The sequence below is a fragment of the Camelus ferus genome, chromosome 10 (assembly GCF_009834535.1).
Source record: "Camelus ferus isolate YT-003-E chromosome 10, BCGSAC_Cfer_1.0, whole genome shotgun sequence".
Classification (NCBI taxonomy): Eukaryota; Metazoa; Chordata; class Mammalia; order Artiodactyla; family Camelidae; genus Camelus; species Camelus ferus.
In genome coordinates, this window is record NC_045705.1 from 60,001,386 (window position 1) to 60,020,459 (window position 19,074).

Genomic DNA, 19,074 nt, shown 5'->3' on the forward strand with positions numbered 1-19,074 from the left:
CCCGACCACCTTATTAAGTGCTGAATGGGGAGGGGCAAGGGGTCCAAGGCATGCATGAAGGAAAAGGGCAGCAGGAATGTCCCTCTTCCCCCGCAAGGAGAAAAGTATTTTATCACTGACATTGTTCAGAACAGCTGGCCAGGGTGATAATAAAAAAAGCAGACCAGCTTTTAATTGGTTTTACTATTGCTTTTAAATTCTCTTTAGACAGTGCCCTCCACTGTTGCCTGCACCAGCTTTGGTAGGTGACTGGCTGGGACTCCCCATTCAGGCAGTGAAGAGGCCCTGCTCCCCTCACTCTATCCCCACTCTGGCTCCCTCTACTCTCCCTGGGCCCCTGCCCTCCCTTACTCCAAGGCCCTCGGGCTGATTCCCTGCAGCAAGAGTCCAGGCCTCTCACCAAAATCCTCACAGGCTGCTACACTTGCCTCCCTGTGGACATTCACACCACCCCTCAGCCCACACACACTGTGGAGAGCAGATGACATCACTGACACAAGGGCAAACATTGCCACACTCAGACACCCTGACAATCTAGATTCGAGTGCACACTCCTGCCTTGCAGGCCGGGCTCAGCCAGGGTCACAAGCCCTTGCACACCTACAGACATTCCATTTTCCAAATCACTTCCTTCTTGCTGGGTTGCTTATATCAGCAACCCAGCAACCCTGTGAAACACGAAGGGAGGATTTATTACCCTTACTTGTCAGATGAAGAAACTGAGGTCCAGAGTGGACGAGTGATGTGGAAAGTGAGGGGACATGCATGGACTGTGGAGTCTGGGTCTTTCCACCCCTGAGGCCTGTGCTCCTCCTCCTCGGGCTCCTGACACATGGCAGGTGTTCAGCATGGTGGAACTGGTATTACTCTTTTACACGTTGTTGCCAATCAAGTCTTTACACTTAAACCACTTCAGCATTTTAACAGTTCCTATTGGCTTTTAGCACTAAGTCTACTTGCTTATTAAAGCTGATCCAAATAAACTTCTATTTGTACCACTTTTTTAGTTTGCTATGGTTTTGTCTCTCTGGGTCTCAAGTTTGTCATTTATTTCATTTGGTATAATGATATTTACTCAGAAATTTATGCTTATTAGAAATTATGTACATAGAGCATATTACTATGTAATATTACAATTATTTTTCTATTTACATAGAAGTAAAGTTACACACATTTGGACTATTTGTATTCTGACATTTCATCCTGATCCAGAAGCTTTTTACTGTACTTATCTTCTTGAGCTACCTGGGAACTGACATCTCTGAGCAGAGTCCACAGTGCCGCAGGCAGGCTGTCCTCTGAATGTCTCTGAGCATCACAGTGGACACAGAAGGGCCAGAGCGGCCCCCTGGTTCAGCACGACACAGAGCACAGTTGCCCTGGCCACATAACACAGCTGGCTGCCGTCAGTAGGACATTTGTGTTTGTGGAGGGAGCCAGGCAGGACCACAAGAAGCATGCAGAATCCAAGGATGGCATTAAAATACTTCTAATATTTGATAGTTGGCCAGAGAGAAAAAATAAAAACTTAATTTAGAATAGAATCCAGCAGGAAATTGATTAGCTGAAGCCTATCAGGTAGTGGACAATCTGGGTGGAGCCATCTGAAGGGGTGATGAAACTGAGACAGGAGACAAAAGATGGGACCAGAGCTTAAGTTGATCTCAGGGGCTTGGGTTGCAAAACCTATTCTACTGGCAGGACGTGGACTCAGTGTCCCCTGCTGGCATGGAGAGTCAAAAGAGGGCCAGACCCGCAGCACTGGGTGCAAAGTACATTTCCCTGGACGTCTGCAGCATTGGCTCACATGCCATGCACCATAGTTCTGCTTAATGAGCACTCAGCCAGCTGAGACGTAATCCTGAATTTGCTGGATATAAACCCTTATATTACTTTGGTTAGTAAACTTGTTTCCTTAATAAGTGTTCTTTAATCATGGAAAGGTTTAGAATTAAGATTAGAAATGATAAATCAAATTAAATCTACGACGGTACCTTTTTTGGTATTAAAGTTCAGGAAAAATCTGTGTAGATTTAGTCTGAAAGTATTTGTAATGTTTAAAATAATTTGGCATATTATATCTAACACATTAGGCTTGTGATTGCTATATAAAATATGTAATAGAATAATTTAGAATTGTGGTTTTAAGTTGAAAAATATAAGACAATTCTATAAATTTTGTAAATAATGATGGAACTTTTATTACAACCCAATAGTTAACATATTTTTAAGCTGAGTTTATTTTAAATAACTTGCAATTTAATTTAAATTATTTAGGGGAAATGAACTAAGTTATAAAATCCTCCTTAAAAGAGTTTATTAAATTTTATTAAATTTAAAAAATTTGTTACTTTTATAAATTAATCATTTGTTTTTCAAACCAAAGCAGCCTTGGGTGGTTTTCCTGTGAACAAAACTACCCTCAAGGGCAACATAAAACTCATTCACACAGACTGGCTATCACTTGGTTCCATGGTGCCCTGCCAGGCTAGCCATCTGTAGAATGCCCCACTGCTCACAGTGGCCTCTGTGTGAATAAGACAGAGCTGCACCCCCAGGGCGGAAGCCAGAGCAAGGCTGGTGAGTGGGGATGGGCTGGATTGAGCCCTACTCAGCCCACAGGCCAGCTGTCCCAGCTCAACCTGGGCAGCTGAGTCTGGAGTCTTGAGCAGCTGGGGATCTTCTCAAGACAGCACCTGAGACAGGCTCCTTCCACTTCCTAGCCTGGTTACCCTTCTCAGAAACTAGAATGACCTGCTGGGTTTACCTTGGCTTCTGTGCTGCTTATTGCCTGCCAGATCTTGGGAAATTACTCAACCACACAGACCTCAGTTTCCTCATCTGTAAAATGGAGATAACAATACAAATGTCAGGGACTATTATGACAGAGGATCAGACGATCCTCTTAGGCAAGGGTCTAAGATTGTCATAATTCACGACATTTGTAGAGTGCTTCGGTGCCTCACATGAGTTAAGTCCATAACCATAACTGTGTAGCGGTTTACCAGATGCTCACACAGTCTTTGCTTTAGCTCACTGGAATCTCCTGGCAGCCCTGGGGGGAGGCGGGGGATGTGGTGGAGATCCCTGCAGCCTCACCCTCCCGCACTGTCCTCTGGCCCCTCCACACTGCTTTGCACACTCCCAATGTTTTGCTTCTTTGTTTCTGCTGCTCAGATTGCCCTCTTTCTCCCACTTGGCCCTGTCTGTCCCTGATGGCTCGGTTTCGATCCCCACCTCCTCACAAGGTCTTCCTGGGTGTATCTTTCCAAACTAGTTCTGTCTGTATCTCCCTTGCAGCACCATTTTACAGTCTCTTGCCACATTCATAGATACCCCAGCCGCATGTCAGTTTTCCCCCCATTAGACCGTGAGCTCCCTGAAGGCAGGGGCCATCTGCTTGGTCTGCAGCCCCAATGCCCAGCTCAGTACTGGGGACAAGGAAGGTCAAACAGAAAGATTTACAACTTACTGTTGCTGAAACCTGGTTTATCATTTATCCCATGGCCCCAGCCAGAAACCCAAGTCATCCTCGATGATTCCTGGTCCCTCAAAACCTTCATCCAGTCTATGAAGAACCATCTTTTCTGGCTCCTAACATGTATCTCCTGAATATTCCCACTTCTGTCCTTCCCTCCCTTCCACCACCAGCTACGCCATTGTCTCTGTGGGCCACTGTCACAGCCCCTAAGCAGTATCCCCTGCTCCTCCTCCAATCCATTCTGCATGCAGAAATCAGAATGATCTTTCAAAAAACCAAATCCCTTTCCTGTTGACAACTCTTCAAGGCTTCTCCTTGAACCCAGAATAAAAAGGCCCCACTTCGCTGACTGGCTTGCTCCCACCGCCTTCCTAGCTCTCTGTGGTCCAGCCTCCCAGGACTTTGTTCTGCTCCTCAGTATGCCCTGCTCCCTTGATTAATGCCTACTCATCCTCCATCTCCCAGCTCACTTTCCCTGGCGACCAGATGTGACCAGGCCCCTGCTCCAGGCTCTCCTAGTCCCCGACACTTTCTCTCCTGCCCCTCATCACAGCTCATTACTTGCATTCTTTCCCATTAATGTGTTCCTCACTAGGCTGAAGTGTTCAAAGGACAGGAACATGCCAATTTTGTAAATCATTCTATCCGCTGTACCTAAGACCGTACCTACCCAGGGAAAGCCCTGACTACTTGTCAAATGAATGAATAAATGAGAGCTGTTTCTGTGCCAGATTCTGTCCTATTTGCAAGATTTTCTCCTCCAAGGTTACATGAGACATCCTAAGTCGTAGGAACTTCATTTTCTGCCCTTTGTCCTGTTTCCATGGGGACAGGCAAGGCCTCTGGGGTACACACACACTGACCTTGGATCCAAGCTTTATCAGAGTCTGAAGCAGGATGATGGTGCCCTGCCCCAGACTATCTGGAGAAAGGGCTTTCTTCCCTCCTGCTGAGTCCTGCTCTTGCACACAGTTCTAATCGCATACTCCACCTTTTTTTGTTTGTTTGTTTTTTTCTTCCCAGACTGTCTCCTAATGCACCATCAAAGCAGCCCAGAGCTGAGGCAGTACTCCTGGCATATGGCCCTGTTCAGAAAATCAGGGACCTGTGGACCCATTCTTGAACTCACTGCTTCCATAGCTTTGAAAAGCCCCGAGGAAGCAAGAAACTCATATTTCCTGAGCAATAACTATGTGCCAGGCTCGGTGTTAGGTATTTTAACCTAGATCATTTTTTACATGGTAAAGAGCAGTCTGCTGGAGGCAAAAGTACAAGGGCTGGGCTCAAGGCTAGAAGAGCTGGGTTTGAATGCTGACTCAACTCCTTCCTAGCCATGGGATGTCATCATGGACAACCAGTCTTCAAGCTTCATTTCCTTAATCTATAAAATGGGGATTACAGTGCCTACCTCCCAGAGAGGATCAGTTTATGTGAATGCTTACGGCATTGACCCCTGGAACATGTGATATTTAGTGAATGTTAGTTCCACAGAGGGACTTAGTGACCTGGTCCAATGTCTTACTCTCCAGATGGGAAACGAGGCCCAGAGTGGGCAAGCAACTCTCCCGTAGCCACACAGCTAAGAAATAGCAGGTCCAGGAGTAAAGACAGAAAATCTCACTGGGTGGGCAGAAGCAAAGATAGGCAGGAGAGGCTGAGGCCACTGCACCTCAGGGACTACAGGAGAAAAGGGGGCAGGGCGCGGGCCATTTCCCGGCTTTGTTTCCTGCTGTCTGCCTCCAAGGGCCCTGGACAGGCGCCCACGTTTCCCAGACACAAACAAAGCCCCAGACACAGAAGAGTCTGAGGGGGAGTGCCAAGGAAACCGTCTTTAAAAGGCTTGTTATCCTTATGAAGAATTGCAGGAGAAAAGGCATTCTCAAAACAAGAACACTCACTCCCACTCTCTCTCCAGCAGGACTCCATGGTAGCCTCTATTTTAGCAATTATCACGGTATCTGGTAATTATCTGCCTCTCCCCTAGCTCATGCGCTGTGCTTTGTTCGTCTTTGCAACGTGAGTCTCTAGTGTCTGGCTCGTAGTACCTGGCAGGTATTCGTGAGAGTAATGGATGGCTGGTGTATCACCTCTTCTCTTTATTCTAGTTGATGTTTTTCTTCTTTTATCCACTCATTGGACAAAGTGTGCAGAGCCCATGCTCTGGGTGAGGCCCCGTGCTGGGGGCACAGGCATGTATGAGTCCAGGGCCCTGACTTGCGGAGCCCCACCATGGACACTGTAAAGCTACCAGTGCACCAGGACCACCCCTAGCTGTGGCCCCAAGCCCTCATCTGCCTGTGTCTCTTCAACCAGAAAGGCCTGAAAGTCGCTTCAGAGCAAAGATGTCACTTTGCTGGAGAAGCCCCCGTCTCTGGTCCCTGAAGGTACAACTCCTCATGTGAAGGAAAAGCCCGGCTGGTCTAACAAGATAACTCACAAGTCTAGGAATGTGAAGGAGAGGCTGGGCTGGGCTAACAAGATAACTCACAAATCTAAGTATCGGAACACTGACCTGAGTTCTGCTGGACTAACTTGTAAATCTAGGTTAATTAGTGTTGGTTTGCTGTTCATGATTTTTGCTAGCCAGCTGGGTTTTCAAAGATACATATCTGGCTTTGGAATGTTGGTTTGCTGCCTCCCTGCCTCTACTTTTGTGATAATGATGCTGCTAAAGCTGTTCCATGCCTATTGGCCTAATACCCCAAGCTTGTACTTTACCCTATAAAACTTCATGCGCACGTCTTGGAGGTGCTCAGAGCTTCGGAGCAGAAGCCCCTCTGAGCCCGCCGGGTAATACATCTGAGTACTCCAACCCTCCGAGTGGTGCTTGTTTCTTGACTGGCCTGTCGTTTCCGTAAGGCGCCCAGGGCTGGAAGGATAGACCTGAGGGTCATCAGGTCTCCTGAACTTGTGTTACTGTCTCCCTGCCGGCTGGCCCCAGCCACTGCCTGCACTTCCCTGGGTGGGGCACACACCACAGTGAGGAAGCCCACCATCTGCGGTCCAGTGTTTAGACCCTGAGAAGAAGCCTGGATTTCTGTCAGCTCCACTCCCTCCCGTCCATGCCCTGATCTGGGTTCGGTGCTCTGGGGTCACCCTTCCACAGAATGTCCTGCTGCCTGCCCCAGGACAACCTTTCAGATACTTGAAGGGACAGCAATCGTGTCCTTATTTCGGCTTCTCTGGGCATCACACGTCCCACAACAGCTCAGGACCCTCACCATCCTGGCTGCTCTCCTCATTATACATCTCAGTTGGCTCCTGTTCCTTGGAAAGTGTGACCCCAGAACTGAAAATGATGTCGCAGTTACAGTCTCCAAGCAGGACATACCTCCTCTGTCCTGGAGTCTATACCTCCATTGATATAACCCTAGGCCACTTTAGCCTCCTCTCAGGCATGTCAGTGCTGCTTCCCAACTCCACTCTCCTCATCTGCCCAGTAACGCCCTCCTTAGCAACTAAAGATTCAGTTTCCAGGGTGACTTCCTCAGTCACCCAGACCTCTACCTCCAGAGGCTGAGTACTCCTTCTCCTGTGTGCCCACAGCCCCTCTCTGTTCCCATCCCCTCGCCCCATCACAGCAGCCCTATCAGATGAGCTGCCAACTGTTTTGTAGCTGCCTCTTCAGACTGGGGCTCTTTGAGGGCAGAGATCCTGTCTGCTTCTTCCTATTTCCTCTCTGTCTTTCCCTCCCTCCCTCTCTACTTTCCCCCTCCTCTCTATCCTCCCCCCCATCCTTCCATATACATTTGATGAGTGCCTACTCAGTTGAATAGAGTGGAGAGCCGGAGCACTCGGGCATGGGGCTGGCACATATAGGAGATCTCCATCCCAAATGGAGAGTTTTAAAAATAACTCACACGCAATTAAATTCTGACAACCGCATTTACATGACACACAAATTCTTTCCAATTTTAACTGCCTTAGTACTTTTTTGTCCTCCCAAACTGTAACCTCTCTTTATGGTTTTCTAAGAGGACTTTACATACAAGGTAGCACATCATATTCTCACCACAGCCCCGTCAGCCAGGCAGATAGACAGGGGTCACTCACATCCTCCATTTTCCAGAGGTGGAAGTAAGGCTCAGAAAGGTCACCTAGGGAGTTTGTGGCAATGTCAAGACCTTAACTGAGGATAACAGACTTTCAGTAAAGCTCTTTCCTTTCTACAACAGTATCCCTCAGGGGTGTGACTTCAACCATAGAGATTCCAACTTTGTCTGCAGATGTCTGAACTGGGTCTGGCTTGATATAACCATGACTGTTTCTAACTGGTCCAGGAGGCTGGAGTCATTGACCTCTGTAGGTCCCCAGCTCCGAGCTCCCAACTGCATCTCCTGAGAGTTGTCTCTCTGGGGCCCCAACAAGTCCCACTTTGTCTTAGCCCTTCCTGCAGCCACTACACAAGGACAGCCCTGGTATACCTCCTGGTGTTCAGCAGACCCTGGCAAAGAAGCTAGTCCTAGAAAGCAGGGGCATCCTGGTCTCAGAGTGCCCATCCACACCACACCTGTGAGCCCTACCTGTAAGGCTGCCCGTTGGTCTGCCAGCCCGGGGCCACACAGAGAGTCCACCCAGATGTCGCTCATCAGCACAGACAGAGCAGCAAGGACCACAGCTGGAAAAAAGGCTGCCACCACAAGGCTTAATTCTGGGCGGGGGGAGTAGAGGAGTGGGGAGGAGGAAGTAATGGTGCTGATCAGACTCAGCATCTCTGACCTTCATCTGACTCATTTTCCAAAGATGAAGAGAGTATGTAGGGTCACTGAAGGTTTGGAGCAAGAAAGGGATGGGATGAGATGGCTCTTTCAGGAATTCTTTACCATAGGAATCCTAGAGATGGCCCTGAGTCCTGGACAAAGAATGGGTTTGTCACCCAAACCTGGCTCCAAATCCCGGCTTGCCACTCACAAGTTGTGCACCTGTTATTTAACCACTAAGTCTCAATTTCTGTATCTGTAGATGGGGATGCTGCTTACAGACTCTCTAGCCCTGTTGTGAGGATTAAATGGAAACAAGTGTGTAAAGGTCAAATAAATGTTTCTTCCCTTCCCCTGAGCTGTGGCACCCCTGCCTTTTACAAAACTGGCACTAGAGACCTGGGGCAGAGTCTTGGTTGGGATTTGTCTCCACTACTCCAGGCTCCCTGCAGGCAGATGTGTTCTCCTGAAGCACAGGGAGATGGTTGCGCTAGGGGGCTAGATGGTTTTGTTTCCCACCCTGTGTTGTGGTTGTTTTTTCCTTTTTGCAGTTAAATACCTTTTCTAGGTATAACCTGATAAGACTAAATAAATTCCCAGTTGTAGAATAAATATTTTAAAAGCTTCCTTGGTTGTTTTTACACCAAGAAGGCAAACTCAGGGGCAGAGCTGACTGTCTCAATGGGCTGCAAAGACTCTGGTAATCATGCTGGTGACCCTTTTTAAAATGTGCAGTGCTGCACTAAGGCCAGCAGACGGGAATGGCTCAGTTCTTGTCCAGATGGGAACTTGCAAATCAATCTTTGTCCTCCCCTCTACCCCATCTAAAGCAAAGGATGGGATCTTGACCCATTAATCAAAAATTGGCTTAATGTGTCCAGAGGGAATCAATGAAGATGACCATGTAATTGCATGGACTCCATACCAGGTGGTTGATAGGGTGTGCTCAGGGAGGTAGGGCCAGGAAGGGCTGGGGAGGGGAGGGGGCAGCAGAGCCAGTGCAAGAGGGGCTTTATTTCAAGTCGTTGCAAGGCAGAGGGAGTGGATTTGCCATGTGGAGCTCCAGCTACCACCATTCCGCTGGGACTGGAGTAAGGATGGTAAGTAACTGGGAAGTGGTGGTCAGCAAACTACCCATAAAATGAACTATGACAAGGGCGTTCCACTTACAGTTGGCAGAGGTCTTCGCAGGCATCCTCACGGGGCCCTCATGAGAGTCCTCTGAATCTCAAACAGGATTTTCTGCTATCAGACCTCTTACCACCTGCTACCCTACACCATGGAACCAAACAGATTCAGGTCACACCACATCCCTTGCTGAGCAAACTCCTGATTTCTGAATTTGGGGACCAAATACAATTGGGTAGCAATGGACACTTGTACTCTTACAATCTCTTTGAAGTTCAAAGAAAGTAAGAAACTCAGCCAAGGTCATATAGCTTGTAATCAGCAGAGCTCGGAGTTTGAACCAGGCCTGCCGGCTATAATTCTCAGCCCTTCTTTCTCAGATATGCCCCTGGAGGGACGCCTCTACTATCCTGGAGTTAAGAGCTCTGCACTGGGCAGGGGGTGGGATCATCCAACCTCTTAAGATTACCCTCTAACTGAGAATCTATGATTTTATGAAGTCAAGACTGTTTAGAAAAAGTGGCCACAGAAAGTACAGAGGTGGGCTGGCCCAGAGGCTGGCCATTATAAAACCAGCCATTGGCTCCTCTGTGCTCTGCTGTTGTCTTGACGTCTCTCGAAACCACCCCTCTCATGTGAGCAGAGCCAATTGTTAGGCAGAACAAAGCCTTGTGGAGGCGCCATGGTGAAAATGGAGCAGATGGTGAATATCGTCATTCATTCGCTCACTTATTCATTCAACACACACTTGAGAAGACATTATCCGTGGTAGACACTGGGCCAGAAGCCGGGGCTACAAAGATGAGCAGAAGGACTAGGTCCTTGCCCTGGGAGAACACAGTCTGGGTGAGGGGGAACACATACACATGAGCAGATGACACAGTACGTGTGCTAAGTTCCATGATGAAGAACACACAGGGAGCATCTTACCCAGCCTGGGAGGTGCGGGAAAGGCTTCCTGGAGCTGTCCCCTGAGCAGACGGAGTCTTGAAGGATGAGTTAGCCAGGTGGAGAAGCAGAAGGGCAGTCTGAGCAGGTGGGGCAGCGTGGGTAAAGCATGGAGGTGAGAAGCAGCATGGGGCGCTGAGCAGAGACAAGCTTCTGCAGGCCACGAGGAGCCCGCGGATGGTTTAAAGCAGGGTGTGTCATGGTCAGAGGTGCATGTTCTAAAGATCCCTCTGGCAGCTTAAGCCAGTAGCGGTGGCAATAACTGATGCATCTCAGCATCTGAAGCTCGCTCGGCCCCAAATAAGATGTCTGGGTTGAGACAGTTATATACAATGCCTAGCTAACAAGCGACAGAGGGCCACTTATATGAGGACAAGGGATAGAGTTAAGCTCCATTCCAATTTGGAATAAAATGCACAGGATGGCAGTCTCAGATCTAATACCTCCGATGTCAGGTAATGGACACCAGTTTTATCTTGGTATCTCCAGGACCAGGTATACTTCTAATGAATGAAAACTTTATTGGATCATTCTGTATTCAGTAACCATGCATTTTAGTCACCCAGTCAGTTAATTTAGCACCCAGAGGAGAAAATGTGTGTATATCTGGCTGAGACAATTGGTTAATTCTGTCAGGATGTTTCAGCCAGTTGTGTGTGAAGACCTGACCCAATTCTTATTTCCCCTGACTTATATCTGAGTCCCAAGATTTATAGGGGATCCCAGGTAAGCCTGCAGGAGGGTCTGTAATGCCCAAGCAGACATGGCACCTTGAGGTGAGGGTGTAATTTAGTTAGGAGTCCCACGTGTCTGAAAGCTGACTCCCTCCAGGCCGGCCCCTGCCTCAGGTGAAGGGGGAAGCAGCTCAGCCTGCGAGCAGGAGACCCGGCTCCACGCTTCCTCCGTCTGTCTCAGCCGGATGAGCTGGCAGACCAGACGCCCTCCCCTCTGAGAGTCCCTCTCCTGCCTGTTGCCTGGTGCAGACACTTGCTCCATGACATCAGGAGGGGTCAGTGTGATCGCACAGAAAGACAGGCTTTGTAAACAATCAGCAAATATACATTGTTAGAATATTATTGTTTAGGTCTGTAGACTCAAAGGCATTCCATAGCCGAAATCCTTTAAAAGCATTCTTCTTAATTAGCGTTTGCCTCTATCAACTTCATATATTATCAGAGATTTACTCAGTTAGCTATCTGTCAGAAAGACAGGGAACACAGACCTTTCAAGTCCTGTACGGGGAAGGTGGAGGGGCTGAAGTGACCTCTATTTAGTGTCCACTATGGGTTTCCCCACAGACTGCAAGTTGTTTCACCCTCACTCCTCTCTTCTGAGGTGGGTATTAGAGTCCCCATTTTCAGAGGAGGACACCAAGGCTCAAAGAGTTTAGTGAATGACACAGACTTGGACAGCCAGCACTGACTTCCATCCATAAATCTCATAAACAGCTAAGTGCACCACCACTGGTAACCTATGTTCACAAGCTAAGGAAGAAAATATAGAATGATGGCAACCCTGTTACTATAGCTGTTCTAGGATGGTCCAGGTGTCATGGGTACAGATGCACCAATGGCCATGGGATGGAGAGCTGTGAACCGTGTGCCAGAACCGTGTGAACCTCTACAAGTGTGGAGGCTGAGGAGGGTTGCTTCCCTTCATTTGAAAAAGCTGCCTCTCCTGTCTCAGTGGCCTCGGCTGCCCTGCTGCTGTCCCTGCCCTGCTGGCCTCAAGTGGAGCAGCGATAGGGTCTCGCCTTATTTATAGATGGTCCACAGGCTACATCCTGCAAGAAACTTTTTATACTTGAGATTGTGAACATGTAAAATGCTTCTAAGAAATTTCAGCAGGGAGAGGACCTTAAAACCATGATGACACAGTCTTTGTGAAAGGGGACACTCCCCGAACCTATGGGAAGCAGGCTGTGCGTTTTTAAAACCTAGTGGGGGAAAAAAAAAGGAAGAACTTTCCTAAGAACATATAAACTCTAAGGAAGACTCAAACTACACTTACAACTAATGTAGTAATGATGACCTATTTTAAAGCTAGAGGCTGGTTTTAGCTTTGTTTGCTGTTTCAGGGAGGTGAGGTGATAATAATCACAGGTGGAGATTTGCCCCCTGGGTGTTGGCAGCTCAGGGAGCATGGATGGAAAGCGAGGCTGAGGCTGTATGTGAGTCCCAACCGCTGGGCGGCACAGAGAAAGCCACATGGCTCCCACCCGCCTGCTTCTCCGCTGCCCACTCTTGCCCTCTCTCGGACTCCGAGTGCATCTCACCTTCCCCTGGGTTGTTCTCAGTGTCTTCACACATGTGATTCTGTGGGTCTTTTTCTCTCTCTGCCTCTGTTTCTACCTCTCTATTTCTCTCCACCTCTCTCAATCCCTAGTGTTGAATAAAACAATTCTTAACTGATCAAAAAAGAGCTAAATAATACACATTTATGTATGTTTGATTTATTGAATAGGATTTGGGGTTTTCTGCCTCATACAAAAGCAGGCAGGAATGTTTTCTGTTCATCTGGAAAATGAATATACAGTGGTTTTTTTTTTTTCATAAACGTGACCCTTGATTGATTCCTACCATGGCTCCTCCCCAAAGCCCAGAAACTGGGGAGCAGCAACAGAATGAATCCCAGCCTAGAGTTCCTAGCCTGGAGCAAGAGGGGACCCGCGGTTGGTGCCCAGTATGAGTGTGAGGGTGAGCAGCACGATGGCAGGAACATGCACACAGGGGGGTGCAAGCTGGGTATGTAGATGGAGAAACCCCAGTTAACCACCGCCCCCCACATGACACCAGGTCCTCCCCAAGAGAATCACGCCCCAGGGCTGAGCTCACCTGATGTTGGAGCCCCCAGAGCTCTGCTCCTGCAGCTCCCTCTGTCTGTCTGATTGGCCACCCCGGGCTCTGTTCACCTGGTCATCACCTGCCCTCCGCTGAGGTCCTCCCTGACCCATGAAATCTGCTAGAAAAGACTCCTCCTTCATGCTTCACTGTGATGGGAGATGGCGTCTCAGTCATCCTGGTTCCCTATTCCAGGCACAATGCCTGGCGCGTAATAGGTATTCAATAGCATGTTTGGAAAAAGGAAGAGGGATCCCATACAAAAGTACAGAATCTCCCATGTTAGCAGAAGGATATCAAAATGGGCACATTGAGGTGCCCATCTATCTGCTCTCCTGCCGGAAGCCCCTGTATGCCCTGCACACCCACCTCCCACCCATTCTCCAAGGTTCCCCTCCACGAAGCCTCTGATTCCCCACCCCTGGTGGGAAGAGTTCTGTCCTCTATCTGAGCTCCCAGCTCCCTGGTCTACTGTTACCTTGTTGGGACTCTCTTATGGCAGTTTCCACACCCCCGTTAGGCGCACACCAGACTGTCACCCAATAACCCACACAGTGAGCCAGTCCCAGAGGGTGGATCCTCCACAATGACCAGATTAAATGAGTCAGACAAGGCATCTCTGCCATTGCTTGGGAGGAGAAAATCCAGAACAGACAGTCCTGTGGGTCGATGGGAAAGGGTGGAGGTCAGGACCCAGCCTCCCAGCATGGCCAGGCGGCGCTGGTCACTCACTCCCAGCACCAGGGCATCAAAACGTTACACTACCTTGTTGGCCAGTGGGTCTCTTGGTCCATCTTCGCTTTTCCCAACACTTAGCTCTGACTGCTTGCAATTAGTATCAGAGAGGCAAGTATCTAAAAGAGTCAAGCTGAGTTATGGAGAACCCCAGACAAACTGCAGGGCACAGCTCACCTCATGGAGAGTGGCTCAAATGGCAAAGGTTGGTTCCTTCGCCTACTCAGCTGGGCCTTACCAAGGAAATAAGATCAAGAAAGTGGTGTTCGTCTTTAGCATTTATTTATAATTGGAAAAACTGTTTGTTTGTTTGTTTGTTTGTTTGTTTTTTCTGAGCAAGCACAGACCACAAGCACGTCACAATCAATTGGCTATACATGAATATTTTTGTCATTTTCTTACTAACAGCAGGAATGAAATAGCACCAAGAGAGGTGTGCGCTACACATACAAAGACAATCTGTGGTATGCAACAAACCCAGGCCACAAAATCGCAAGTAGACACTTCCTGTCTGCCTTGGGAGAGGCAAAGGCATCATGGGAGCACCAGCGGATAACGAAAAGCTTTAAGGACCCGACGCACAGCTTCAAGGATTATTTTTGCAGGCGAGGGAAGCAGACAGTGGGAAAGCTTCAGTCCTCGCTCATTTGTCAGGGGAGTTCAGGGAACCACAGGGAATGGTACAAAAATGGGCAGAACAGGCATTCGAAGCTTGGTCACCTTCAGAAAGGCAAAACCAAAACATTGCTTGTGAAGCTGATGTCAGTCAGTGTCAATCAGCCTGTTTGGATACAGACCGAGACTGGCTGAGTTTTATTTGTAAACAGTAGAAATCAAAGGAGGTTTCCTGCCAGTGAAGTGACACATTCAAGAGTCAAAGTGAACTACCAACAAGGTTTCATCAGCTGGAGGTGCTAAAAAGATGGGGGAAACTAAAGGGTTGAAGAATCCTACAGGTCATCTAGAGCCTCAGGCGGGGCAGGGAAGAAACTCAGTGCCTGGGGCTATAAAGCAGGTGGGAAACTACCATTTGGTCAGCACAAACTTGAATCAGACACAGGGATTGAGTCCTATGTATCCTGGTTGTGCTGCTGTGGAGACAGATTTAGGCACACTACCCACTGTGGCTGGCCCCGTGTAGGGCACACAGGCATTCAATAAGTGAATGTGGAATGAATGGTCCCCCATGCATTGTAAAGCTTGATTTTACTTGATCTACAAAAAATAGATGACTATTCTACGGAGAAATCCAAATTGTGGCTAACATCAACATGTCTGACTAATGTCAGCTCTCAAGAGAACGAACACACACTGGCAAATTCTCTGGACAAAGTTAAGATCATATTGACAGGGCTGTCTGGCTATTGTTAAGATTAGCTAGCAAATACCCGGAATCAGCACTGAGATCTACTCTCGCCGTTTCTGGCTTGGCATCAAAATCTGGGATTCATAAACTGCGACTAACATTTTCTACCTTCCTCAGTCCTTCTCCTTCATCACAGCTCCTTCTCTGAGACAGAAAGGAGGAGGGCAGCAGCCCTGCTAGTCCTGTTCTCTTAGGAAACAGGGCCCAAATAGCACAGGCTCAACTCATTTACAAGAGATTTCTCAATCAGCCCAAAGGTGAAAAACAAAATGGTGGAAATGGAGGTCTTGCTGCCCGAAAGGTCAGAGTAGGAGAGAGCTTGTGGAGGCTCTACCGGCATCAACTGGAAGGACTTAGAAAGGGACTTGAGGACTTCACTCTTCACCACTTTCATTACAAAAGAAAAGTACCCCAGAGCAAAGGCTGGCGTCACACAACAGCCCAGAAATTTCAGAATGCTGGTGACACTGAGCACTCTGAAGACATGAGAAATAAAGGTTACTGAACAACGTACACGTCACAGAGTTTGCAAATGCAATTTTTCTGGTAGGTATTTGGGGTCTTGCCACAACTCATTGACTAATGCCTACAACACAACTCTAGCACAGCTAAGGTGGCACTGCCATCACTGGCAGGCAGTGCTGACCCACAGACATGAGACACACATACAAGGAGAGCTGCTTCTATTCATGAATGAGGTCAAAGATGCTTGCTAATCATGTCGCAGGGAACTCTCCTCATCTTAGGTTAAGTCACAGAAATGTCCCCTAACCTGAAGCTCAGCATCTCCTGTCCTCTTCCAGGAGCAGAGCAAGAACGGTCCAGGCAGGGACAGTAAACATCGCCACACCTGCCACTAACTACATCTGTTTCCTGCTGTGTGTTTCTCAGAAGCCACATTCTAAATACACTATTCTTAGACCTTAAACTTTCTTCCTCAGTCATTTGTAACCAGCTGCTTTGCCAAATTGGCAGCACTGGCTAGGCTGAGGAAACAATCTCATTTTTGTCATCTTCTTACCATGTCTGGAATGTACCTAAGACACCTAACTTTTTTGCCCTGGCCTAGTTTTGGTCATCAGTGGCATCTCTCTTACTTGGTAGACAACTTAAAGCCCACTGGTAGGAAACTAAATGCAATCACGCGTTTCTAACGGAAGATTCTATGGAAAAACTACTTCAGCTTAACAGACACAACTCATTTTATTAGCATTAAGGCCAAAATTTCTTAAAAAATATTTCCACAAATTGTCAATTTCCAAAACCTGGCTGGGCTTCTATAGCATACAGGATAACTCTGTGAAGTTTGGCAATGAACATTTTTACCTATAGTTCAAAATTGATCACTGGCACAGACCCTGGGGAGGAAGTGGAGGAGGACGCCCCATGCTCACGTCGAAGCATGGCCAGGACTTTCTCCATAGCCCTCCTGCCTCCTGCCTTCCCCACCAGGCACACCCTCCCCTGCTGGAGGCACCACCCACCTCTGGCTTCCTGCTGGTCGGGGACCAGCGGCAGGACCTGGTCTAGATCTGGACAGGAGGCAGGCCACTCGTCTTTGAAACAGGATCCCTCTGTTCAAAGAAACCAAACCAAAGAGCTCCTGGAACACTCGGGCTCCAGGCAGATGGGAAGCCTCTCATCAATTTTGTGGCCTTTTTTGTTGGTTGGTTAAAAAAAAAAAAAAGAAAAGAAAAGAAAAGAAAAGAAAAGAAAAGAAAAGAAAGAAAGAAAGAAAAGAGAGAGAGAGAAAGAAAGAAAGAAAGAAAGAAAGAAAGAAAGAAAGAAAGAAAGAAAGAAAGAAAAGAGAAAGAAAAAGAGAAAGAAAAAGAGAAAGGAGAGAAGAAGAAAGAGAAGTGCAGTGAATTACTCTTTAGCCTCAGCCAGCTTATTGTTCATCTCTTTGCTCTGCTCCTTGTCCTCGGGCGGGGCAGTGCGGGGCCCCTCGGCGCTCTTTTTCTTGGAGGCCCGGCCCGACACCACCTGCTTGTCTTTGGCCTTCCTCGGGGCCTTATGGCTCGCTGAGGTCTTTTTTGGTTTGGAACTCTGGACACTAGGTTTCTCCACCTGCATGGAGAGACAGACAGACCGCAAACGGAAACACGAAAAAGGCAGGAGTGGGAGGGAGAATTGAGAGAGAAGACGTGATTAGTGAAAGGATGATGGGAATGACAGCACAGGACACTGAGTGTCATGGCATAGGAAGCCTCTTCACTGATGCTAGGGCATCTGGCGTCTCCTGTCTGAAGCCCCCGGTCAGTCGTGTGGGCAGCCCTCTAGCTGGCCACGCTGGCTCCTGACCGCCAGCTCTCGCCCTCGGCCACTCCAGGCCGTGGGCTGTGTTTCTGTTTTGCGCTCTCTGCGGCCCATCCCTGTGGGAAGATTATACCTCGCCCTGCCCTGTTCAAGTCAGGCAGGCATGTGATTGGCTTTAGTCAATGAAAAGTGAGCAGAGGTGACATGGGTCACCTCCTGACAGAAATCAAGAATCAGCCTGCATTTGCTTCCCAATGGCTCCTTTCCTCTGCCACAGGGAGAGGCTGCTCCCTCGCCCCAAATCCCAGATCCAAGAGCTGCAGCCAATCCACAGCAGATGCATATTAATAAGAAATAAACTTTTGTTGATGTAGACATGGGGATTCTGGGTGGTTTATAGGATGGTGAGCTCCAGTGGACAAACATCCTCCCTGAGAGGCTGGGACAGGCAGCCTCGCCCTGTGGGGCCGTCAGCACTGCCCAGCCCTCCAGACCTCATCTCTGGCCAGCATCCTGGAAGGTTTTCCCAGAGCAGCTGTTCAAGCCCACTCTGTTCTCCCCAAGCTCCCTCCTTGAGCTTTGCCCCCCTCATCCCTAGGAGATGGCCTTGCCTTCTCTTTCTCAAGAACTCAAGGCCACTGAGTACAATCCCTCAGTATGCCACCCTCTTCACCCATCCATCTCTAGGTTTACTTTCCCCAACCTTCCCTCCATCCTCCACTTGAATTTTCTGGGTTTCACCTCATCTGTGGAAGGTGGATACAGATGATATTGGGCCTCAGAGGCTGGGCCATTCACTCAACAAGGTCCTGGGGTTTTCTGTCACCCTTAACCTGTAAATAAGGTAATCATTTGTCCTAGTTTGCCCAGGACTGAGGGCTTTCATGGAATCTGGAACTTTCAATGCTACAACTGGAGTAGTCCACACAAACTGGGTTGGGTAGTTCCCTCACCTGTAAACCAGTCCTGGGCCAAGTAGGAAACTCCACTTGACTGCAAGACTTTAGGGAAAAGAAGAGCAAAGGCTATTCAGGTTTTCAGAATTTTTCTGCTATTATAGAGAGAAGAGCTGATATTTGCACATTCCATGTGGCTTGACATCATAGAATAAGCTATGGTATGTGTGATTCCTGCTTTGGCAGCTGAATCTCCAACATGCTTCTCCCTCTCATGGATGTATCCTGGGATGCAAATAAGGCAAAAATGTGTTGTCATAGGAAAATCCCTGAATCCACTATAACTTCCTCAGAAATGAAAGTCATTCACAAACTGTTTATTATGATAACAAGTTACTTGGAACATATCTTGAAGCTGATGTGACATGACAGGTGTGTTGTTACAAACTAAGAATTGCTGGTGGATCAAGGGAAAGGATAAGAAATGGCAGGTGATTTTCAGGGACTTGTGAAGGAAGGAAGTGTCCAGTGATTGGAGCTGAGGATGAGGCAGGGGCTGGGTGGGAAGGAAGTCAGGCGAGGATGCCTCTAAGGCTGGGCTAGCACTTCAGGGACAAAACACAGTTATCATAAGACAAGAGATTTAAGGTTCAGGTGAGATTTTCTGCCATTTTTTCCCCTGGGTTTCTCAAAATCAGAAGCTAGTTCTCTGAAATCTACCAGT

The 19,074-nt window shown here is 48.1% G+C and overlaps 1 protein-coding gene across 1 annotated transcript in view; it reads right to left on the reverse strand.

The window, feature by feature from the left end:
* MAP6 (microtubule associated protein 6) overlaps positions 1-19,074 on the reverse strand; it is a 64,868-nt gene that overhangs the window by 1,608 nt on the left and 44,186 nt on the right. Inside the window, 1 exon segment of the mRNA XM_014556640.2 lies at positions 17,069-17,265. Within this exon segment, the coding sequence (XP_014412126.2) occupies positions 17,069-17,265 (197 nt within the window).